The sequence below is a fragment of the Drosophila pseudoobscura genome, chromosome 3, assembly GCF_009870125.1.
Source record: "Drosophila pseudoobscura strain MV-25-SWS-2005 chromosome 3, UCI_Dpse_MV25, whole genome shotgun sequence".
Taxonomy (NCBI): Eukaryota; Metazoa; Arthropoda; class Insecta; order Diptera; family Drosophilidae; genus Drosophila; species Drosophila pseudoobscura.
Window position 1 is genome coordinate 10,366,787 of NC_046680.1, and position 23,767 is coordinate 10,390,553.

A 23,767-nucleotide genomic window follows, 5' to 3' on the forward strand; every position below is an offset into this window, starting at 1 on the left:
CCATCTCTATGCTTTAATGCCTGAGATTTCATTTGCTGCTCGCGTGGAGTCAGCACAGAGTAGTATGTATTTTATTATTCCAATATTTAAAAGTAGTGTATGTAAAGCGTATAAACTACAAAAAAAGATGATGCTCTTATACCTTTGTATACAAATCAGAGTAACATTTAATTTGGTTAATCTTCGTTTAGCGAAAATTTACCTACAAGAGAGACCCACGTGGGTGTGGGTGGCTCTCACACTTTTCACCGATTAAAAAATTGATTATCGTAAATATTAACTGGTTCTTCTTTTAGTCTATACAACTAGATTGGGTTCGGGGTTAGGATTAGGCTTAAGGTTAGGGCTATATATTTAATATATAGTGCAAAAGGCACATACATACACAGACATGAATGAAATGAATATTAATATGATTAACAAATATAGATCAACTAATGGGTATAAGAGATAATCAACACATAGAAAACTTAAAACAACTTTTTTGTTCACTTTATGAGCATCCGTGTAATAGCTGCTTCAAGTCTTCTCTAAATTCTACGTTTAAAAATCGTGACGCGGTGTGTTCAATACGGAACTTTGCGTCTGAAACAACTGACGACTGATGGGCTCCTGGCTCTTTTCATTATCGTCAGTGTCAAGTATGTCGGAAAGGTCGTACGGGCTGGGCTGGTAGGCCATCATTTCAGAGCCACTCGAAGCTGCAATAATTGAAATTGAATTCAGTTTACGGTTGAACGAATTGAGCATTTTCTCAGCTTACCTTTCTTTTCACCGCTTATGCTATCAGTGGGAAACGATAGGCCATAGGTGTCCAGAAGTTCCGAGTCATTGAAGAGCTGCAATATGCATAAATGAATGAGGTTAGTTCAATGATTGTTTCTTAGAAATATATTCGAAATTAGTGGGTTTGTTAAGTGCCGGACGCTTGCGCTGACCTTTATCAACTGGTCGTCTTCGGTCAGCTGCAAAATGGACGTCCTGGCAAGAGCCTAATCGTATAGAATCGTATAGAAATAGAACGTATGTTATAAAATGCACTTCGGACAAACGGACACGTTCTCTGGCAGCCCAAGTAAATGAAACGGAGGGAAAATTAACTTACACCCATGAGCATGTTCTGATCGATGGAGACGCCATCGCCTCGCAGCAAATCCTTGAGGGTCTCTAGCTCATCTTGCACATTATCCAAATGCCCGTGGACATCGTCACTGCAACAGTAAGAAGGGGAAATGGCCTCTAGATTATTGTCTATCGCTCTGGGGACTAATAAAGGCTTCTCAGCTACTAACACTGAATTAATCCTCATCAGAGGACCATTGCTCCCCTCCCGAACAGCACTGTTTTCGCCAGCATACTTGGCCACAGCCATTGCTGCTGCCTCGCCCTCAGTGCCTGATGCTGTGGCCTTTGTGGCCGCCGCTGCCTTCGATGTGGATGCCTGATTGGCGTCTAGCAGAGAGTTGCTGCTGCTGCTGCTGCCGCTTATGGGTACATCAAAGTTGCTGGAAAACTTTCCACTGCTGACTGTGGACTTGCCGAATGTCTGCTGCTGATTCAGCTTGTCAACCTCTCCCAGATCAGTTGAGAGCAATGAGGGGTCCTGCAGTTTGTTATTAATAAGCGTGTAAAATGCTGAAAAGTTAAAGCTCACCTCAAATATATTCGACGGCATATCTTCGGTGATAAAGTTCACGTTGTACATGTCCGAGTCAGTGCCATTCATCAGGTCTAGCAATCCGGAATCGGGTTCGGGCTCTGTCTTGATAAATACAGGCTGCGGCATCACATTGAGCTGTGAATTCGTCTTAAGCTGGGAGCGTGTGCGCACAGTCTTGGCAGACGCTTCATCGACTGAAATGGCGCTGGCTGAGAGCATCTGATCCCCTGTCTGCCGCCGCTGTTTGTTCTTCTCCTTGAGCTGCTGCCGCTTGCGCTCCTCCTCGCGCTGCTGTTCACGCACCAGGGGCGTAAGCACATTATGCTCATCGGTGTAGACAGGACTGCTGGACACTTCCGGGACATGAGCATCCGGGAGCTCAGTCACTGTGTAAGCGATTTGTTCAGCCGGCGAATGACTCAAGCTGGAGGCCAGAGGGGAGGCAGCTCCGGCTCCCACTTGCAGCAGGCTGCCGCCGGCAGCACCTCCTCCCGCTCCATTGTTAGTCCGGAGCAAGTCCTCGACGCTCTGATTGGAGTAGTCAAAGCTTATCGACTGTGGCCGCTCAACGGACTGTGGAGAGACGCTCTCCTGGTCATATTGACCGGTGCTGGGATTCATCACTTCGTCGAGCAGCTCCTCGCTGAGTTCATGTATAACTGGGCCACTGCCCGCATCGCTCTCCGTTTCGCTGGTAGTACGCGCGCGTGCATTTTCCGGGGTGTCATTGATCATAAGCTGCATGTGCCGCTTCACTCCCGACATATTCCTTGATGGCTGCACGATCGAAATGAGGAACTGTATCAATTTGTTAACTATCTGCTGCTGTTTCGAATGCTTCTGCCGGAGACTAGCGATCTCCCGCCACAACACTTCATTCTCCTGCTTCATGGCCGAGAAGCGCGAGTCCATGGTGTCCTGCCGACCTTGCATAACCTTCACATCGTTCAATATCTTGGACACAGCCTCCGGCTTCATCACCGCCTTGTCATCCACATTCTTGTTGTTGGATATCTTTCGTTTTATTTGGTCCAGCAGATAGGCAGAGTTGCGCTTGAAGAACGGATGGGAGAACTCGATCTCATCGCGATCGAAACGCAAGCCCCCATTCTCAATCGATGTGATCTTGTGGAATCCATCTGTACGGGAAAACAAAAGGAAAAACTCCTTAGATCCCCATCTTGTCACTTGTGCGTCCTTTGCACTTACACATATTCAGCTGCCTGATAAAGCTGGCCATGTTGTTGTGCTTGTAGTTGAGGGGCAGCAGTTCCCTCGCGAATTGCGCCTGGTTTTGTATGACGAAGCTGTGGCCATCCTGGAATCGAAAGTAATACGGAAAGTCATGCTGATAAGTGGATATCAAACACAAAGTTGCGGTATGCCAAATAAAAGTCCAAAACTAGCGATAAGCCCCATGTACATATGTATGTATGTTTGTGGTCACAGAAATAAGTATCTAATTATAAGCACACACATGTGAATGTACATACGCATATGCATGTATAATGTGAGCAAATATTTCATCAAGTGATTGATTGGGACGCTGGCTGTTATCAGGTCGCACTCTTTGGTAAGAGAAACGATTGGATTTTCTCTTATCTATGTAATTGCTAAACAGAATGACCAAGTCAAAACACCGTAGAGGGGGAAAATTCCCGACTGACAGCTGGAGCGGGCGAGGAGCGGAAAATTTTCAGAGGGCACGCACGTACGCACTTCTGTGGCCTATGCAAATCGCATAACAACAATGCATACGTGCAGAGAGGCATACAGTAAGCAGCAGCAGCAGCAACAACAACAACAACAACAACAACTACGACGACAGAGAGAAAGCTAAAACGCAGAGAGCAGAGTAAGGCACCTGCACTCGTTGTTGTTTCTGTTGCCATGCTAATAAAAAAAAAAGAGTAAATGGGGAAAGAGAAGCAAAGCAAGGTAAATAAACAATATGGCGGCTTTTGAATCGTTACCTTCGTCCAAAAAATCAAATGATTGGTTTCGGTGTCGTCTACCAAGCGCCACAGCTTGGCCAGAAAGGCGGGCACACCGCTGCCCATGCCCGAATCCCCGAATGAATGCATATTGCGACGCGGAGAGCGCTCCTCTTCGTCGTCCTCCTCCTCACTGGACTCGTGCTTGTGTTGCACGGCTTTGACTGATGACCGCCTGGACATATAGTCACTACCACAACTGCAAATAAATACCCGAAAAACGAATGGGAAACAAATTAAATCAATGAATTTTCAACACGCTCTACTCTGGTCCACAGTTCAGCCCCATTAGCGCTATGTGTGTGTGTGTGTTTGTGGCTGCATGCGCATATATGGATATCATCATATGTCTGCATGTGGGGGCAGGTACGACACGATTGACGAAATGCGATTCGATGTGAAAGTTAAGTTGCAACTTTGATATTTTCAATTATGGCCAAATGCGTCATACAAACTTAAAACCTGCACACACATTTAATTCAAGTTCTCTTTCTTTCTCTCCGCCTACACCTACCTTAACAATTTTCTGGCTTTAAACAATTCACTCACTGTTTGATCGTTTCTTAAAATGTCTTTAGTGTTTTTACACTTTAGTCCAAACTATATCCACATTTTCTATGTTTTCAACTTTGTATTATAATTTTTATGGAATTTCACGAAAATAAAATTTTTTCTCTCTTCTTCGTTTTGTCTCGCGTCTATCGCTATCGCTCGTCAGAAAAAAATACCTATCGAGACTTGCACAGCTGCTATTTATACGAATCGACGGCGTCTGCTCAGACGTCAGCCGACATATCGGCTAGCCTGGCATATTCTGGCGCTTACAATTATTTGAAACTAGACTGTTTGTCTGTAAGAATGTTGTGGTTCTGGTTCTGACTTTATTCAGTTTAAATGCTGTCCAACACCTGAGTATCCACTCCGATTACAGTATCGGGGACATCCCATCCAGCAAGCTGGAAGCCACCTGCCGGAGCGAGGGATTCTGAAACTTTACACGAAGGAAAAACATCACTATTACAGCCCCGAAGGGAGCTATAAAATGTTTATTTTCAAAAACATACGGCATTGCTAGAATTGATTTACTCTTTCATCTCATCTCATTCGTTTTTGGCGGCGACTATAAGTGTGGCTGAGTCCGACTAATGTTGGAATGCTGGAAAGCAGAAAGAATTGCGCCAAAATGAAGCAACGAAAATAACACATTGTGCCAAAGAACTCAAACTATTTTAAATAGCTGACGAATCCGATTTTAGAAACTAAAACAGCTCAACTCTCAATAAATCAAAAACGCCATGGTTACAAAGAAACCTTAACCTTAGCCAAAAACAGACCATTAACGCGTTTGGCGTTTTTTTGCGTTACTTTGTCGGAAATGTTGAAAAATGGCTGACTCTTTTAATTGCCGAAGCAAGTGATTGTTTTAGTGCATTTTTGCGTGTATTAATGATGAACCATGCACAACTATACTTAAAACCTACAACTGAATGTATTTCAATGCATTGCTAATTTAATCCATGCGTTGAAACACACTGAAAGGTGGGTAACATCGCCATTGAAAATGTGTCCCGTCGTGCGTGTGGAAAAATACGATTGTAGAACGACAGAATACAAAAGGGCCCGCTTCTAGACTTCTATACGTGTAATTTGAGTGAGCGTGTATTGGGGCAAAGCAACAACAAATTCATTGAAAAAGGCGCCAGATTGCTGAGCTCAGCCCGGTGATAATTAATCAAACGCGAAAGAAAATTTAAAAGCCGGCTGTACTAATCGAAGGATGCTTCTTTTCCTTTCCAGAAAAGACTGCGCACAATAATCCGCACATAAAACTCACACAACAACAAAGATGAACAACCATTTTCACATGCAACATGAGCACACACCGCACAATGTTGCCCAGCCGTACCTGCAGCAGCAGCAGCCGCCACTCACAGGTCCCGCACCAGTTCCCACCCCAGCTCCAACCTACAGCTACTTGCCGCAGCAGCACCAGCATGTACAGCAGCCCCAATGGATGACTTACCAAATCCTGCCATCCACGCAGGGAATCGCCCCTTGCGGACCTACCAATAGACCGAAGCGATATTATGCAACCACAACGCAGCCAACGCATCCCAGAACCATACAAATAAACAACAGCTATGGCCAGCAGAACCCTCCGACCAAGCAGCAGGCTGCCAGCTCATCCACTTCCAATTCCAACCCGTTTAATGCTAACAACATACGCATTATATCCACTGCTCCCAGTGTGTACAGTCTTAATAAATCATCACCCGTTCAATCCTACTACTTGACACCACGCCAGGCTGGAGCACCCACGTCCACCAAGCAGCTGAATCAAGGCCTGGTGACTGGCAAACACCTCCCACCGCTGCCCCGGGAGCAAGTGGTCCATTCGTCACACAACCAGCCGCCTGCGGTCTATGACCGCATCAACATATGCATAAACAATCACTATGCAGACGCCGCCAGTACCAACCTCACCACATCTCTTGGCACGGCCCAGCAGCCTTCACCCATCATCCCAGCTATACAGCACAAGGCCCAGTCTATCCTGTCGCTCATTGACAGCAGTACGGCCGATAGCAGTAGCAGTAGCAGCAGTTCCGTTTCCAGCAGCAGCTCTGGTGGAGGGACGACAACTACTGTCGCTGTGATAGTAATAGATGAACCGGACTCCACCACAACGACACCTCAGACGCCGCCAACCACACCGGAGACAATGAGTTCTCCCGGAAAGTCTTCGCCCTCGCCTCCACCACCACCCACATCCACACCCATACCCATACCCATACCTATACCGACGCTGCTTAAAGTGTCGAGCCAAATGAAGCCGAGCTTCAAGAGCACCAACTCAGCGCCGCCGACACCTCCAACGCCATCGCCCCCCGCTATTAGCTACTCGCTACAGGAGGATGTATTCGTTAAGTGCGACGATGGAAGACTGTATTTGGGAACCATCGTTGGTAAAAAACCCGATCAGTTTCTCATCCGGTTCGATGATAAATCGGAACAGTGGCACGAGCTGGACAAGCTACGGAAGCTGGGCGCCGGCTCATCAGGTGGCGATGGAGGAGCCGGCGGAGGCTCGGATTATTCTAATGCCTCGGTTAGTGGACCCATGTGTGTGGCCTGCAAGCGCTTGGACCAACAGGATGTCGTTGAAATCTGCGAACGTTGTGGCCGGGGCTACCATCGTGGCTGTACCACCGAAATAGCCCATGGCAGTGGAATTTGGAGTTGCAAGCGATGTGCGAAGCCCATGAAAATGCAACAGCCATTGAATTATGATACAGCGAAGAAGCCTCCAGGGATTTGCCGTCAGTTGCCCTATCATGTGAGTAGATCATGCAGAGTGCGGATTATTGCACAGGATTATTGATTATTATTGGTTCGTTTCTCAGGCGGATAAACTCAGCTGGGATGAGAAGCATCGGGTCAACGAGGAGCAAATCTACTGCTACTGCGGCAAGCCGGGAAAATTCAATCACAACATGCTGCAGTGTTGCAAATGTCAGAACTGGTTTCACACTCAGTGCATGCAGAACTTTAAAGAAAAACTGCTGCGGGGCGACACGTAAGGAGAACGCTTTTCACTTTCGTTTCACTGAGAGCCAGCATCTAATGGTAATTTAATTTTTTTTTTTTGCAGATTTTTTGTATTCTGCTGCACGGTGTGCAACGATGGCGTGGAATATGTGCGGCGCATTCAAATCGACTGGGTGGATATGCTCCACATTGCGCTCTATAATCTGCGCAAGCATCATAATCAGAAGTATCATCATCTGCTAGACATCTTGCCATTCGTCCTCGAGCAGCGCAACAAGCTCCCCATAGCCGAGCAATGGAAGACCCTGCCAGAGACGGCACTAATGGAACGCATCAAGCAAACGTTGAAGGATCACACAGGGAGGTTTGTGTGCGGACGTGAGTTCAAGCGGGATCCAAGCTTTTTTGCCCTGCGGCACAGTGGGCCACCCGTGACACCAAAAGTGTGGCTGCAACCGCACGAGGAGGTCTGTGATGCGGTTCTGGTGAATAGGTTCAACATATTGCTAATGCCAGGGAAAGAGAGTGAGAGTGGGTCCAAAGATGTGTACGAGTTCCGTACGGATGAAGAGGAGGCGGCCAATACCAGCGAGGATGAGATACCGATAAAGCAGATCATTGAGAAAGCCAAAAAGAAAGCCAACAAAACCCCTGAAGAGCAGGAGCTGCAGCAGAAGCACCTCGATAAAGTGGACACACTCGACCTAGCCGATGATAATGCCAACGATGGTGACCATGGAAAGTTGCCAGCACCTATTCAACCGCAACCAAACGCCAAGAGCAGCCGCAAACGCAAGGCTTTCCACTTGTCTAGGCGCTACGACAGCAGCCGAAACCACTGTGATCTTTCGTCCGATGAGAATTCAAGCAGCAGTCGGGGCACCAGCTCCCTGGACCTCATTATACCGCCGCCAGTAAATTTTCGAGGCCGCAACAATCCGTTTCTTATGGCCACACCGAAAAAATCATCACAAGGGAAAAGCAGCCTGGCATTCGGGCTGGGTACGGGAACGGGCATTGGAGTCGATGGCGTCATTAACAGAATTTTTAAGCTCAAGGGAGGCGGAATGGATCAGCCGCGCGTCGTGCGCACCATAAAGCGAAGACTGAGTGCCAAAGATATAACCATAGGCCCCAACCAGGAGGTGCGCAGGCGTCGGAATCGCCGCATGACAACCGTCGAGGTAAGAGCCCAGAACGATTGAATTCTGATCTACTTGAATCAAAAAAAATTGTTGTTTTTTTGTATATAGATTATCAATACGACGACCATCAATCCTTTATCCAGCCCATACTTTCCCTTATATGCCAAAGATTCGCTGCCGCCGCCAGAAAAGCCTACGCATGGCCGTCTACTGCGCCAACGGCCGCAAAAGTCCGCTCGCAGCTCTCCCATCGAGAGTCGCAGAAATTCCAACAGCTCGACGGCAACCAGTGGAAGCAGCAGTGCTGGCAATGGACATTCGATACTGGATCTAAAGAAGTCTGTGAAAAAGTACTTTGGTGGCGCCATGAATCGCATTGATGCCGGTGAACCGTTTGCCATCCGAGCCAAACGCCGCACGGGAAACGGTCAGGTTCAGTACCTTGTGGAATGGGGTGGAGATGCAGCGACAACGACAAATGGAGTCTAAACCTATTGGCATTTGATTTAGATCCATTCTAGACTATAATCATTATCATTTTTTATGGTTTTATTTTTTTAGTTTTTTAAGACGAGAATGTTTGCTGCTAGCTTTTGGCTTTTTTTCATTATTTTTCATTATTCATTATTTTTGTTACTGTTAAAAGTTGATTACCGATCCACTGCCAAAATAGCTAAAGAATGTTCAAAATATTGGATCAGCATTCAAAACGATGCAATGTTAAAGCGAAAAATGCAAAACACGCAACTGAATACAGGTTTTTATTGTGCAATGGCAGTTAATTGTTGCAACAAGAAAAATATGAAGTAACCACAAAATTGGCGCAGTATTAGAAGATTTAACTGGAAGCTAATGTAAAAGTCTTTGCTGAAAGAGAACGTATTAAATAATGTATATTCAATTAGAATTCGATTCAGTTTAGCCTGTGTATATTTTCGAAAAATATATGTTGGAAGGAAAAAGAAACCACTCTCACAAATCATGTTATGCATACAAAAAATACTTGAGGTATACCATACAAAATTATACAAATTTAGTAATAATATAATTACCTAATAAATCTATCCATACACTAGACGAAACTTCATGACTAAGAAATACATACATACCCATAAGGTTTAAGTATTAAAAGCTACACGAAATCAAAATCGAGTTGAACGCAAACTAAATCTCATGCATTTGCGCATTGCAGACTTATATTATTATTAGAATAAAATGGAACAAAATATGAAAATTTTTAAAGTATATAGTGCCCAAATAAATGTTTCGAAGAGCATGCTTTCTTGTTCATCATTCTTCCGTTTTTAGAACCACCCCAATAGGCCATATTTTGACACTTTAGTTGACGTCGTGTCAATTTTGGCTAGGAGACTTCATTAGGTACTCGTATCCCAACAGGATAGCACGGAGCGTAGCTGCCAAGAAATAACATAAAAAACATATTGCCGGAAAAACTACAAAAAAATATTCATTTATGAATACGTTCAGTGACGTTTTATTAGATTTTTGTTAATTTCGTATATAAAAGGCAATCAAAAAAACAAACAAAAAAAAAATTCAAAAACGAAAACTCTGTCGAAGTGAAGTGTTAATTTCCCGTTACCGCTGAATTAGGTAAGTTTTCAACATGGAGTACACCAATATGTTAAGAAAACGCCAAATAAGCACACACATTTAAGCTAAGTGGAAGTCTTCGACAGAATTCGGTTAAGCCACCAAGTTTCTTTAAATTAAATTTATATTTCGTAGCAAGCGGCGCGGCCGCCGTGAAAACTTATTGAAAGAAAGGTAAATCAAAGTGAGCATGCGCACATAGTCCGAGAAACATTTTTTATTCGTCATTCTGCTACATGGCAACTACACAAAAGTGACGGCTATAACCCCGTCAAATGTCTGAAACATTTGTTGGTCATGTCGGTTGATTTTATTGTCTCAATCGGTCTGCATTTTAATGGATTCGTAATCGGGGCGGTCTGAGACGCCCCAAGCGGCATTTCAACGTGCAATTTTGCAACGAAGGGCATTTTTTTTTTTCAGCCCTGGTTCCTATTGCACCAGCCCTACGTCAGCTACGCAAGACACCGATGTTTCTGACACCGCCAACTATATGTAGGGATGCGATTGTGGATATATCTGATCTAAGCTAACGTGAAACCGTGAAAAAATAGTATCTGCTTGCTCCAAAAGTAGTACGGATTATGTATCCCACAAAATATCCACATATGCAGTCCAGTAAACTATCGCATATATTATCCACACACAATATGTATCGATAAACTGTCACCATCCCTAATGTCGAGTCGTCAGAGTCCGTTTACGTGAGCGGTCGTGGATTCGCTTATAGCACACGGCTTATCACATATTTTTTGTGAAGAAAAAAACCTTAAAAAACAAAAAAAAAATTAAAAACATAAAAAGTAACAAAAAAAATTGTAAAAAGTAGCAAAAAATTCGAGCAAGTGTTTAAGCGTAAGTAGGAGAAATGAAGACGACGGAAAACGGGCGAAGCAGGGGCACAGAGAATGCGGAATTTTCTTGTGAAATGTGGCTCGATGAACGTCGACGTCGACGCAAGATGGCGATGTGAAAACGTGATTTTTGGCTCTGAAAAGCATGAAAGGGCACAGCCCCGTGGTGACGTTCGAATATTTCGCTGAAATTTAAGCTAAATCTAATATTTTCGACTAGGCAAAACGTGTGTCTAATTGTGTGCTTGTGCGTTTGTGTGTGTGGAAATTTTTCTACGCGAGTGTCTTTGCTTGTGTTGGTGCGAGAGACGAAGAGGGCCAGCAACAACAAAGCACATGCAGTGTTGCCATGTCGACCCGTTCGACTGTCACATGCGTCAGAGTTGCCACACATACACACAGACAGAAAGACGAACCGAAAAGCAAAAGCCACGCCGCTTTTTTTTCTTTCTATTTCTCTGCCTGCCTTGCCGAATCCATCCGGTTCGAACCTAAAGAAAAAAAAAACAGAAATATATATGTGAAACGTAAAATAATTTATTTAAATTACAGGTAGACCCGATCACCAAATATGGCCTCACTATACGTCGGTGATCTGCACCAGGATATCAACGAAGCTGGACTTTTTGAAAAGTTCTCGACTGCAGGTCCAGTTCTGTCCATACGCGTCTGCCGCGATGTGATTACCCGTCGCTCATTGGGTTATGCCTACGTGAATTTCCAGCAGCCAGCCGATGGTGAGTAATCCGCCACAAAGGCAGTAAAGTAATGTGCACGTAGTTGCACTGCACCCCTCAGAAGGCATCCAGTAGTTCTCCCTCCCGCTCGAAACAAAGAAAACACGTGTGCAAATTTTGCACACACACAAAGGGACGTATATGTATATATCTGCCACCGCACAGGGGTTTCAGCATTTCGAAAATTTACATAGATTATATGCCAAAATTCTTGAAAACGAACATTGGAGTCCACGTTTCAAAGTAAAAATGAAATATTTCATAACTTGAACCCTGATTCTTCGCCTGCTAACTGTATGTGTTTGTGTGGGTGTGGGGTCTATATGTGAACATGTCAATTCCATTTGTGTTGTTGTACATGGAAAGAAAGTGGAAAAGGGGAGGCAAAAACAGCTGGCTTTTGCCAATCAAATCACCCATTCGACTAGAAACTTCTGAATAGCGTAGTCTCCATACTGAAAATATGCAATAATGACTGTGGCATAATATGGATCCACACAGCACACAGCGGGCTTATCACAGCCCCACCCCGCACCAGTCCTCATTGTGTTTCATCGTTCGTCCGGATTTTTTCTCTGGCCGTTTTGTGTTGTTTCCAAGCGGCACAAACACTCACGCACACAGCCATGCGCTCAATTGTCAATATCTTTCCGTGTTGGTGTGTGTGAAATAAACGTGCGTGCATGTGTGTGAGCTCTTCCATAAACATGTGTTGATTGTTTAAACCATTTCGACTCGCCATCGTTTTAGGTTATATTCCAATGGCTACATTTCTGCATGCTTTCTTTGATTGCCGAATAACGATGTTTTATTTTTGTTTTGCTTTCACTTTCATATAGCACGTACCCATTCATGCCTTTTCCGCTTTAATTCATTAACACTTCCAAATTCTTGACATGTCACTGAACCAAGCCGCCATCCTCGCCTCCCCCTTGCTCCATGCCTTTCGCCTATGGAAATCTTGTTTTAACAATAAGAAAACAAACTTTCACTGCGCATAGCTGCTGCTTCTTCGTTTCGGCTGTGTTGTCCGCGCTCACATTATATTTATTGAATTAAGCACACGGCTGGGGGACGGTTCGGCCCGGCATGTGGATGGGGGACTGATTACGCTGCTCTGTGAAAGCTTGGCGCATTCCATCCAGTTTACTGAACTCCCAATATGAGGTTAGGGCGAGGCGTCAATGCATTGCTGGGGTTGGTCGAAATAAATAATAAATAGCAACTTCTACCCATTGGTTGGTCAAACTAGCATTCCTCGTTGATCCGACTAAGATTCAAAGTTGCCAGAGAAAGGAATGCAACTTACCATGTAGATGGGTCCTCATGCCATCGACAGAAGTAGAAGCATTACATTCAGAATATCTTGTAGCACCTGTGTCCTCTATAGCAACTTCTACCCATTGGTTGGTCAAACTAGCATTCCTCGTTGATCCGACTAAGATTCAAAGTTGCCAGAGAAAGGAATGCAACTTACCATGTAGATGGGTCCTCATGCCATCGACAGAAGTAGAAGCATTACATTCAGAATATCTTGTAGCACCTGTGTCCTCTATAGCAACTTCTACCCATTGGTTGGTCAAACTAGCATTCCTCGTTGATCCGACTAAGATTCAAAGTTGCCAGAGAAAGGAATGCAACTTACCATGTAGATGGGTCCTCATGCCATCGACAGAAGTAGAAGCATTACATTCAGAATATCTTGAAGCACCTGTGTCCTCTATAGCAACTTCTACCCATTGGTTGGTCAAACTAGCATTCATCGTTGATCCGACTAAGATTCAAAGTTGCCAGAGAAAGGAATGCAACTTACCATGTAGATGGGTCCTCATGCCATCGACAGAAGTAGAAGCATTACATTCAGAATATCTTGAAGCACCTGTGTCCTCTATAGCAACTTCTACCCATTGGTTGGTCAAACTAGCATTCATCGTTGATCCGACTAAGATTCAAAGTTGCCAGAGAAAGGAATGCAACTTACCATGTAGATGGGTCCTCATGCCATCGACAGAAGTAGAAGCATTACATTCAGAATATCTTGAAGCACCTGTGTCCTCTATAGCAACTTCTACCCATTAGTTGCTCAAACTAGCATTCATCATTGATCCGACTAAGATTCAAAGTTGCCAGAGAAAGGAATGCAACTTACCATGTAGATGGGTCCTCATGCCATCGACAGAAGTAGAAGCATTACATTCAGAATATCTTGAAGCCCCTGTGTCCTCTATAGCAACTTCTACCCATTGGTTGGTCAAACTAGCATTCGTCGTTGATCCGACTAAGATTCAAAGTTGCCAGATCAAAGTCCAGGCTTTACTTACCATGCACTAGGCTGCTCTTCGAGCATAGCCAGGGCAGAAGTAGAAGAGTCACAAGAGCATTAAATGTCATTTATAATATCCTTTAATTTTTGAAACCGATTTAAAGTTTTTTCACATTTTTTCATTCGCAGCTGAACGTGCTCTGGACACAATGAATTTCGACTTGATCCGCAACAAACCCATTCGCATAATGTGGTCTCAGCGCGATCCCTCCCTGCGCCGCTCAGGTGTTGGCAATGTGTTCATTAAGAACTTGGACAAGGGCATCGACAACAAAGCCATTTACGACACTTTCTCTGCTTTCGGCAATATCCTGAGCTGCAAGGTCGCCATTGATGAGAAGGGTAACTCCAAGGGCTATGGCTTTGTCCATTTCGAGACTGAGGAGGCAGCAAACATGTCCATCGACAGAGTCAACGGCATGTTGCTCAACGGCAAGAAGGTGTACGTGGGCAAATTCATTCCCCGCAAGGAGCGCGAGAAGGAGCTGGGCGAGAAGGCCAAACTCTTCACCAACGTGTACGTGAAGAACTTCACCGAAGACTTTGATGACGAGAAGCTCAAGGAATTCTTTGAGCCATACGGCAAGATCACTAGCTACAAGGTAAGTGATTCGCAACGGCGCAACGGGTGATCCGGACCTTATACAATTTCTATTGTTCAACTCTTGTAGGTCATGTCCAAGGAAGATGGTAAGAGCAAGGGCTTCGGGTTTGTGGCCTACGAAACCACAGAGGCTGCTGAAGCCGCCGTTCAGGCTCTCAACGGCAAGGATATGGGTGAGAGCAAGTCCCTGTATGTGGCTCGTGCACAGAAAAAGGCTGAGCGCCAGCAGGAGCTCAAGCGTAAGTTTGAGGAGCTGAAGAAGAAGCGCCACGACTCTGTCTTCGGTGTCAACTTGTATGTCAAGAACTTGGACGACACAATTGATGACGAGCGTCTGCGCAAGGATTTCTCCATGTATGGAACAATTACCTCGGCCAAGGTCATGACCGACGAAGAGGGCCGCTCCAAGGGCTTCGGGTTCGTCTGCTTCATTTCACCCAATGAGGCCACATGCGCTGTGACAGAACTGAATGGCCGCGTCATCGGCAGCAAGCCTCTGTACGTGGCCCTGGCCCAGAGGAAGGAGGAGCGCAAGGCTCACCTCGCATCGCAGTACATGCGCCACATGACCGGCATGCGGATGCAGCAGCTTGGACAGATGTTCCAGCCCAACACCACTGGCGGGTTCTTTGTTCCGACCATACCTCCGAGCCAGCGCTTCTTCGGTCCCCAGATGACCACCCAAATGCGTAACGCCCCTCGCTGGGCTCCTCAGGTGCGTCCAGCTGCCACCGTGCAGAGCGTGCAGGCCGGCGCTGCCGCCGCCGCTGCTGGAGGCTTCCAGGGTGCAGCCGGAGCGGTGCCCACACAGTTCCGTTCGGCTGCAGCCGGTGCACGTGGTGCCCAGCCACAGCAGGTGCAGGGCACGCATGCCGCCGCTGCTGCCGCGGCTGCAAACAACATGCGCAACACTGGAGCCAGAGCCATCACCGGCCAGCAGACAGCTGCTGCCCCCAACTTGCAAATCGCTGGTGCCCAGATCGCTGGCGGTGCCCAGCAGCGTGCACCCAGCTACAAGTACACATCGAACATGCGCAATCCCCCTGTGCAGCAGATGCAGCAGGCGCAGCCCATGCCGCAGCAGTTGCAGGGCAAGAGTAAGTTGAAAAGACGCACCAAAAGGCTTGTGGACACGCGTTATTATTTCTCTTCTCTCTTCTTTCAGACTCTGAGAAGCTCATTGCCTCATTGTTGGCTAATGCCAATCCCCAGGAGCAGAAACAGATCCTGGGCGAGCGTCTGTACCCGATGATTGAGCGCATGCACGCAGCCCTGGCCGGAAAGATCACTGGCATGTTGCTGGAGATTGAGAACTCTGAGCTATTGCACATGTTGGAGGATAAGGAGGCCCTCAAGGCCAAGGTGGAGGAAGCCGTGGCCGTGCTCCAGGTGCATCGCGTTAGCGAGCCCGCCAACTAAGCTCGAGCCACAAAAGCGGATGAAAATTTTACACAGAACACTCGACACCCAAAAAAGTATGTATTTCCGCATTTGAAAGCCTTGGGCCGTGGTTTCTAATGTTACTTCATTCTCTTGCAGTTTTCCTCTTTACTTTCAATTCATTAACAACAACAATTCGCATTCAATAATTCTCGTGCAAAGAATGCACGGCTTCCAAGGACAAAAAATGAACACACAGAACAACTTATGGGTTGGAACGTCGCAAAGAGTTACAGCCTTTTTTCTCAATCCCAGAAACCACTTAAAAGAATCATTTAATTTCGAACGCATTTACGCAAGTACACGAAGAAAAAGGAAGAAAAGCAGAAAGCAAGAAACACGTATTCCGCAAATCGATTTGAATATCCCCAAATCAATTTTTGCAATTTTATAGAAAAACAAAGAAGAAGAAAAGAGAACAAAATGCGAATTGAACATTTATTTTTTGGCATTGCTTAAATTGTTTCAATTTTATTCTGTATATGCGTAAAAAAATAAATGAAAAATAAACACAATTCAAGCAAAAAGATTGTGGCAGACTAGTCGGATACGATACGTGTGAAAATTCAGACCAGTTTCTAGCTTTTTCAAAACCTTTTTTGTCGTACACTTTTTCGTCCACACTTTTCAACAACAACAACAACACGAAAGCGAAATGTATTTTTTTTTCTTTATTTCTCAATCAAAAATCAAAACTTTAAAAAAGCTTTGTGTTTAGAAAATGCGAGATAAGCAAAGCGAGAGATCCACACACACTTTTAAAAAAGTAAAGAAAAACAACACAAAAAAATTGCAAAAAATGTTAAAATAAAAAACGAAAAAATGTGAAAGAAAACTGCGAGCAGAACAGAACAGAAATGTAAAGAAAGAAGCGCAGAAAAGGGAAAAACGCAAGCCGCAAGAATATGAGAGTCAAGTTTTTGCTACTTTAAAAAAGATAGAAAAATACAAATACCAACAGCAGAGAAGAGAGAACATATGTTGAAAAATGAACGCGACACGTATAAAACAAGTGGAAAAACCAACAAAAAAATTGCAAAACTATGTAAAAGCACAAAAAAAGAAAATATATATACACACAAACACAAACCAACACACACACAAACACACATATTAAAACAAAACATATACGGAAACAAAAAACAAAGAAAAATAAACAAGAAAAGCGCTAAAGCGCAACCCCCGTACGGAGGGAGAGCATACTGATGGGGATGAAAGAGACTACAAGTAGAAGTAGAGGAAAAATAAATCCATTGCAAGCCGGATTTTGTGTTTATCCGAGAAAAGGGGACCCCCCCACCCACACCATACACCTTTATTACAATTTGCAAAAAATATTTAACGAACGAAAACGGGCCAGGCGATCGAAAATGTCCCTAATTGCGTTCAGACTTCTGTTATAGCGAGAAAAAAGATTATTGAATATAAATAAATACTGTTTTTACACCATTCATACGATATATTAAAGCAAACAGATAGGTCACCACGCCTCCAAGTGTCTGTCGGGGATGTGAAATTCATATTTTTTTATTAAACAAACTAAAAACAAAAAATCTTTGAAAAAATTGCAAAATACAAAAAACATTTATACGCAATAAATGCAAAATATTTAAAAAACGCAAACAACAAAACCAAGAACAAGAAAGGAAAACGAACTATAAAAAAAACCCAAAAATCCGAACTGGAGGATATTTCAGAGATTTGCTGAAGATTGAAGTAATCCAAATTGCGAGATGGAACTCTTTTACTTTTCACAAAAAGCAAACCACACAATTATATATATAGCAGATATATATGTATTCAAGCGATATAAACCACAATTTGTATAATTCAGAAAATAGAATTGTTAAAATTTGAAGCAATCCCAGAAAAATGTAATAGTCGCCAGAGAGCAAAATTCAGTAAAGAGAAAAACCTTTGTACACCCAAATTTAATTACAATAAAATTCCACTTCGGCAAAAAACATGTTTGCCTTTTTCAATGCTCTTTTGGGGAATGGGAATTACAAATGTGGGCGGTATACATATCCATATGTATGTATGTATGTACTAAATTTTAGTCAGCCCACAAATTGGTCCAGTCCCCACTGGCCATTATGTAATCGGAGATTGTCAGACATATTGGGAGAATATCACATTATGATAGGCAAATCAACTTTTTATTTATTGAACTAACAGTCGTCAGCGTATCAATCTTATCCATAGAACATTGAAACATTTTAAAGCAGGATGTGGTAAGTACATACAAACAAGAGTATAAAATGTGAGAGCTTTGGGATCATAAGAGTGGAGATTTACATTGAATAAATAGCTAATAAATGAATAAACATTTGGCTTAGTGCAAAAGGGGGAAGAACCACCATTGGTTATAGTTGTTCATCACGACTAGGGCAGACTCCCGTCAGAATTCGTCAGTCGGTGAGGTGAGCTTGGTTTGATTAGTCCTCATCGTCGTCGTCATCGGAGGGCACAAACAGATCGTTCTCCTCCAAAAAGTTCGCCACATTCTTGCTTATGGTGGCGCCAATGAAGAGTCCCGGTATAACGGCACAAAAGATGGCGAAGAGGCCGAAGGGCATCTCGTCGGGCTTTGGCCTGAGTGCCCCACTGCGGAAATACACACCCGACATGTGGCGACGCTGGATGATGCTGTTGCTGGGATTGCCTGCAGCTTTGCGGGCAACCAGCTTTGCAGCCTGGAGTGGAAATGTCAAGCGCGACACAATCATCTTCAATCCGTTCTTATTGTGCTTTGTGCGTGTAGACTTTTTATATTATTAAATTAAATTGTCTCCCAAATTTTCCTTTTTTGCAGATGATGAGTCAAACAGCTGTTCCAGCGATGAGTAGTGTTTAAAAATGCACAGTGAAATTGCGTTACATAGCACTGACTTGGCGCGCTTTTTAAATTTATCTGAACTTTTGTTAAATAGTTAAAAATGATAAAGCACAAAACCAAATCTCATGCTTTGCGCAAGAGGACTTACAAATATTCTCATATATATTCAGAAATATTCCCTACCAACTGTATAGGTAGGGTGTGTTCGATAAGTGCCTTGAGGCTGCAGCAGGGATTGGTGGTTTTGCTTCCTAATATGATCATAGGACACAGTAATATTATGCTGGAAAGAGCTTTTTAATTTTGTTCAGTAGACCGGCATGCATTCCAAACTTCATCGAATAAATCAATGAAGACTGCAAAGCAGTATTCTATATCATCAAAGGCCTGTAGGATGTGCTTTGCCAATCTGTGGATCTGTGCCAGCTCCACGGTCCCGTATCACTCCCGAATGGTGATCCGGCTAGTATCACCAAGTCGATTGACAATAAGCCTCTCTGGCACCTTAGATAAGGAATAACTGCAGACCTATTAGCCGATACGACTCAGGGTCATCTTCACGTCCACCAGGCCTTTGGCTTAATCCTGCTGTACCCTTAAAATCGTAGATTTAGGGTATGTAGAGTATTGCCCGAGTAGGCAATACTCTACTGTCATTGTCCTCAGTAGGGACTTGAAGATTTCAGCAATCTCTTCAATCCTGGCTGGCACCGGATGGGAATCTGTCCATTTGAACCAGCTTCTGCCCAAGGAACTTGCTTTGTAGTTCCCTCAATACCCTTATTTCGTAGTGGCTTAGCGGTATGCTTCTATAGAATTTGGTCCCAGGGGTCCCAACACAAATAAAACAATTGTTATTTGGGTTGCACATTTACAGCTTTTAAATTTGTGGGTGTATACATATATATATATATATATATAAGTATATATATATTAAAGAGCGTATACAAATGCTCGGTTCAAGTACAATTAGGGTCGACATGTATAAATATATGTATATATACTAGGGTGCACGGCCCTTACACTCTTGCTAGTATCGTGCGCCAACCCCCGCCAAAATACGTTTTCGGGCTACGACGACGACCCAAAACTATTTTATACAATAGAGAGATATATCTTTATCTTTCCTCCACTAATAAAATAGACATATAATTTTTCTTGTATCCGTTGGCTTAACAGATTTCTTTTGCTTTGGATGTTGTGTGTTTCTGGGATTATAGTGTATCAAATGTATTACTTAACGCTTCTCGTTTGATTGTTTAATCCTGGTGAAAAAGTGTAAAAAAAAACCAAACAAACAAATACTATATTGTACCCAAAAGAGAAACAATGGCAGTTTTACACAAATAAACCATTTTTCGCGGCCTGTTTCTCTAACAAACGGCAAAGCAAACCGAATCGATTATCACTGCCCTTGCTGAGTCACAAATAAGAAATACCAAGTAAAATCACTATTTTCACAGTTTAAAATAATTGGCTAAAATGGAACTATATGCATGCATGCCATCAATAGCATACATTTGTTTTGTATGTGTATATTTAGTTTTATTTGATTTGTGAAGCCGTTTTACTTTTGCGCACTTTTAAATACTCTGGGCGATTATTAATATTGTTTAGGAAAGTGTTGACGGACGTTTCTCTTGTACATCTTTTATCATAATTAACAAAAACAAAACTAATTTTACTATGCGCTCCCTTCCGATGAAGACTCTTTTTGGATGGGGTGTGGATTGCAGGATACAGATACATGCAATACGCTCCCCTTCAAGAACCTTAAAAATATGCAATTAAAATTTAACTAAACATGAAACAGAATGAAAATATAAATAAAAAAAATGCAATGGATGTGGGAACAATCTGCTTTTCATCGACATCTGGTCATTCAATTTAAGCCAAAAGTCATCCATTAAGTATTAAGACGCTACATTTTTACGCTCTGATGGATGAATTTATGCAATAATATCACCAATCATCACTAAGCGCTGAGCAAGTTGTGTTGGTAATCGCGTTCATTGCCTAATAGACTTTGAATGAGTTTTCTGTCCCGTTCTTTAAAAACATGATAGATTACTTATTTATACTATGCTGCGATTAGTGTATGATAAGAAAGGGGTTTCAACAAAAGAGCAGCTGTTTTGTGAGACCTCTGGCAGGGCTTTTACCATGAAACGTTATGTGCCACTCCCGAAAATGATTCATTCCAACTAAAGCAATCTTTAAGCTATGAAACAGTTGCGATTCTATGCAGAATGTTCCAAGTGCAGTACAGATGTATCTTACGATGAATACTTGGATACTAAATAATACATAATACACAGATTTCTTTCTAAAACAGACCGAATATGGGGGAAAAATATACATAGGAGTACATAACAAATCGTAGGCGAAAAGTTAAAATTTTCAGGGCATCACTTAATCATTTAATTTAGAAAGAGACCCAAATGGAAAATATCCTTAATTTCAACGTAACGGATGAATTTTGAGCAAAACCAGAGTTTGCTTTGGGATATTTACAGCCTGCCAATAATAAAAATTTAAATTTTGTGAAAAATTTCTCTTAAAACTACGAAAACATACAAATGCGAAACAACTTGAGAGCAATTTGGGGTTTCGTCGGCGAAATAAACGTCACGACCAAAGCGAAGGAGTAGTCAGGATAGGGATAGGAAGGGATACGCAAACGTTCGGTGAACATTTTATCTGTAGCTATGCGCAGACACGTGTGCTCGCATTGCTCTAAGTGTTCAGGTCCACGTAGAGTTCAGTTGGGGATCCATGCTGGGTGGCCGTCGAAAATGTTTGGGGCCGGGCTTCAGCGTCGGCGTCGCTTGGTCATAAATCCTGAAAACGACGCACATCCTCCCAGTAGTTTGACGGAATCTCAAACAGTTTATCGGGGATGCTGTTGGTGAACTCGAACTTCTGGAAAGTTACCTTGGCCGTCACAGTGTGCAGAACAGGAATCTCAATCTTGACCGGGAATCCAGTGGGCAACTTGAGCGTCACGAAATTTCGCAGCTTGTTGATGTGCTTCAGTGGAGCCACCACCTCGAGGACGTCCAAAAGCATTTCCACGCTGAGTGGGAAGTCCGTGCTCATGGCGACTGTGGCCCGCAGGGTCTTGCTGGACTGCTTGTTGACAAGTGGACGTCCCAGACGCGGGCACCGCCCCACTGCAGCCTCTAAGTACTGATCCCAGGTCACACTGCTGGCTGGGGGAGCTTGCAATGAGCTGCGGCGTGGCAGCTCTGGCAGGGTAATGCCGTTCGGTGCTGCTGCGTTATTGCTGTCAGTGGTCGTATCCGTGCTCTGACTGTTCAGGCTGGAGCGACGGCCGTCAGGCTGTACTACTGAGCTCCTCATTGACTCGATAATGGCGCGATTCTTTTGCAGATCCTCGTGTGAGAGATGCTCGCGTCGCTTGCGCTGCTTTATGATCAGGCCCTGTATGGTATAGAGCTCACATTGATACTGACCGCCAATGAGTTCCTTCCGGTTCGCGCGGAAAATCCAGCCGCTTTGTGCCCGAGCAAAATTGATCGTCTTGGTGGACATTTGGGTGGCCATTATGTCCGTTGACATGAGCCCATCGACTTCGTCCTCCATGTCGGCCTCCTCGTGGCGCAAACGTTGATAACACGCCTGTTCGTTGTCAAGCAGGACCAGGGCCTCCCTTGGAGGAGCTTCTCCCCGAAAGAGAAACGAAATGTCGCCTCTCTCCCACTTCATGTCATTGAAATCAACCAGGGTGGTGTCCAATCGAATGGAGGCCCCGGACTTGTATAGCCTGCAAATGTCGGAGGGCAGGATGCGGGACACCAACGGTAGCCAGGACTGGAAATCCCACTTGAACTCCATGTAGAAGTCCTGCATCTGACTGAGCGCCTTCACCAGTTTCTCCCGGCGCTTCTCCATATGATCCCTGGACTGTAGCTTTAGCATGCGCAGCAATTGAGTGATTGTCTGGCGGTCGCCGTAGCTAATGGCCTCGGCCAGAGGAGACCAGCCCTCGTTGTTTTTGATCCTGACGGGGGCATTGTTGGCCAGGAGCAGGCGCACGGCATGCTTCCTGCCCAGCATAACGGCTAAATGCAGTGGCGTATTACCGTGCTTGTCTTTGCTGCCAATCTCATCCTGAGCAGTGCGCAGGAGGAGTCGGCGCTGCAATGTCTTGATGTCATCTTCAAATACGCTTTGATGCATGGGATACATTGTGTACTCATCTAGGGGCTCCGTTGTTGCCGTTGTTGTTGCTGTTGCTGTTGCTGTAGGTGTGTCAGGTGTGGTGTCTTCGCACAGGTGTGTGTTGGGTTGGGGCAGGGGCTCCGAAGGAATTGAATCAGAATCGTCCCCCTCACCGGCTGATTGATACTCATCTGACTCATCGCTGTTTGAAGATCTCACATCTGCGTCCCCCATTTCCTTTTTTTCGCACTCGTCCTCTTTTTCTTTGGACATATTTCACTTTCTGACCCCCCTTTTTTCGAAACTAATCAATTTTAGTTTATGCAGAGCTGCAGTGTGACCGCGGGTTTACAGTATGACCATCAAAAATACAAATATAACCTACGTAACCCCCCTCAATTTAAACAGGTGAACTTTATCTAAGCTGCGGAAAATAACACCGTATGTAAATTCTTACTGTAGATCAATTCATTCTCTTTGATACTAAAATAAAAATTACTACAACATCTTTCACCTGAACTGCGTTAATGCTCTTCAAGTTGCATCATTTTCATAGAGTGTAGCTTAATACCCACTAGGCTACAATGGGTTAATCGTTGTCTGCTTTTGCTTGACATGGTAACTACACGTTAACTACACATTTGCAACATATCAACAACATCTTTATGGAGTATGGCACTGGTATACCCTATTTCCTTTATTTAACGTTAAAATTATTTTTCTCAAGCTGCTTTGATTTGCTAACTTCCCTGCTTGACATGTTTTGGACTCATGCATTTAATTCAACATTTCTTTGAGATAGCTTTAAAAAATGTTCTGCATT

General features: G+C 44.0%; 5 protein-coding genes across 14 annotated transcripts; 2 read left to right on the forward strand and 3 right to left on the reverse strand.

The window, feature by feature from the left end:
- Positions 1-26: 26 nt before the first annotated feature.
- Positions 27-4,420, reverse strand: Hsf (Heat shock factor). 7 transcript variants are annotated; one of them, XM_015184151.2, is made up of 8 exons: positions 4,204-4,420; positions 3,634-3,853; positions 2,870-2,978; positions 1,655-2,799; positions 1,106-1,603; positions 939-992; positions 764-839; positions 27-701 (listed from the first exon to the last, which is right to left on the reverse strand). In XM_015184151.2, the coding sequence occupies exons 2-8, from the start codon at positions 3,835-3,837 to the stop codon at positions 544-546; spliced, it is 2,244 nt and encodes a 747-aa protein (XP_015039637.1). In that variant the 5' UTR covers positions 3,838-3,853; positions 4,204-4,420; the 3' UTR covers positions 27-543. The 7 variants fall into 7 exon arrangements, with proteins under 7 accessions (XP_015039637.1, XP_015039640.1, XP_033234809.1 ...); XM_015184154.2 differs by having other exon boundaries at positions 4,169-4,417; XM_033378918.1 differs by lacking the exon at positions 4,204-4,420 and having other exon boundaries at positions 1,106-1,211; positions 1,293-1,603.
- A 289-nt stretch (positions 4,421-4,709) lies between these two features.
- On the forward strand, positions 4,710-9,624 carry Pcl (polycomb protein Pcl). Of its 2 annotated transcripts, none has more exons than XM_001360719.4 (5): positions 4,710-5,193; positions 5,457-6,991; positions 7,059-7,231; positions 7,307-8,387; positions 8,457-9,624. In XM_001360719.4, the coding sequence occupies exons 2-5, from the start codon at positions 5,501-5,503 to the stop codon at positions 8,835-8,837; spliced, it is 3,126 nt and encodes a 1,041-aa protein (XP_001360756.3). In that variant the 5' UTR covers positions 4,710-5,193; positions 5,457-5,500; the 3' UTR covers positions 8,838-9,624. The 2 variants fall into 2 exon arrangements, with proteins under 2 accessions (XP_001360756.3, XP_015039642.2); XM_015184156.2 differs by having other exon boundaries at positions 4,712-5,193; positions 5,452-6,991.
- Positions 9,625-9,820: 196 nt separating this feature from the next.
- Positions 9,821-17,884, forward strand: pAbp (poly(A) binding protein). 3 transcript variants are annotated; one of them, XM_015184158.2, is made up of 6 exons: positions 9,821-9,962; positions 11,369-11,553; positions 14,006-14,478; positions 14,548-15,577; positions 15,646-15,955; positions 16,020-17,884. In XM_015184158.2, the coding sequence occupies exons 2-5, from the start codon at positions 11,388-11,390 to the stop codon at positions 15,897-15,899; spliced, it is 1,923 nt and encodes a 640-aa protein (XP_015039644.1). In that variant the 5' UTR covers positions 9,821-9,962; positions 11,369-11,387; the 3' UTR covers positions 15,900-15,955; positions 16,020-17,884. The 3 variants fall into 3 exon arrangements, with proteins under 3 accessions (XP_015039644.1, XP_015039643.1, XP_001360757.1); XM_015184157.2 differs by lacking the exon at positions 9,821-9,962 and adding an exon at positions 10,623-10,817; XM_001360720.4 differs by lacking the exon at positions 9,821-9,962 and adding an exon at positions 11,275-11,299.
- Positions 17,885-18,056: 172 nt separating this feature from the next.
- Positions 18,057-18,785, reverse strand: EMRE (Essential MCU regulator). Its single transcript, XM_001360721.4, has one exon. It carries the CDS (start codon positions 18,647-18,649, stop codon positions 18,359-18,361), a length of 291 nt encoding a protein of 96 aa, XP_001360758.1. The 5' UTR covers positions 18,650-18,785; the 3' UTR covers positions 18,057-18,358.
- Positions 18,786-19,920: 1,135 nt separating this feature from the next.
- LOC4804153 (ankyrin repeat domain-containing protein 13C) lies at positions 19,921-23,331 on the reverse strand. Its single transcript, XM_001360722.4, has one exon. The coding sequence runs from the start codon at positions 23,215-23,217 to the stop codon at positions 21,592-21,594; it is 1,626 nt and encodes a 541-aa protein (XP_001360759.4). The 5' UTR covers positions 23,218-23,331; the 3' UTR covers positions 19,921-21,591.
- Positions 23,332-23,767: the final 436 nt, after the last annotated feature.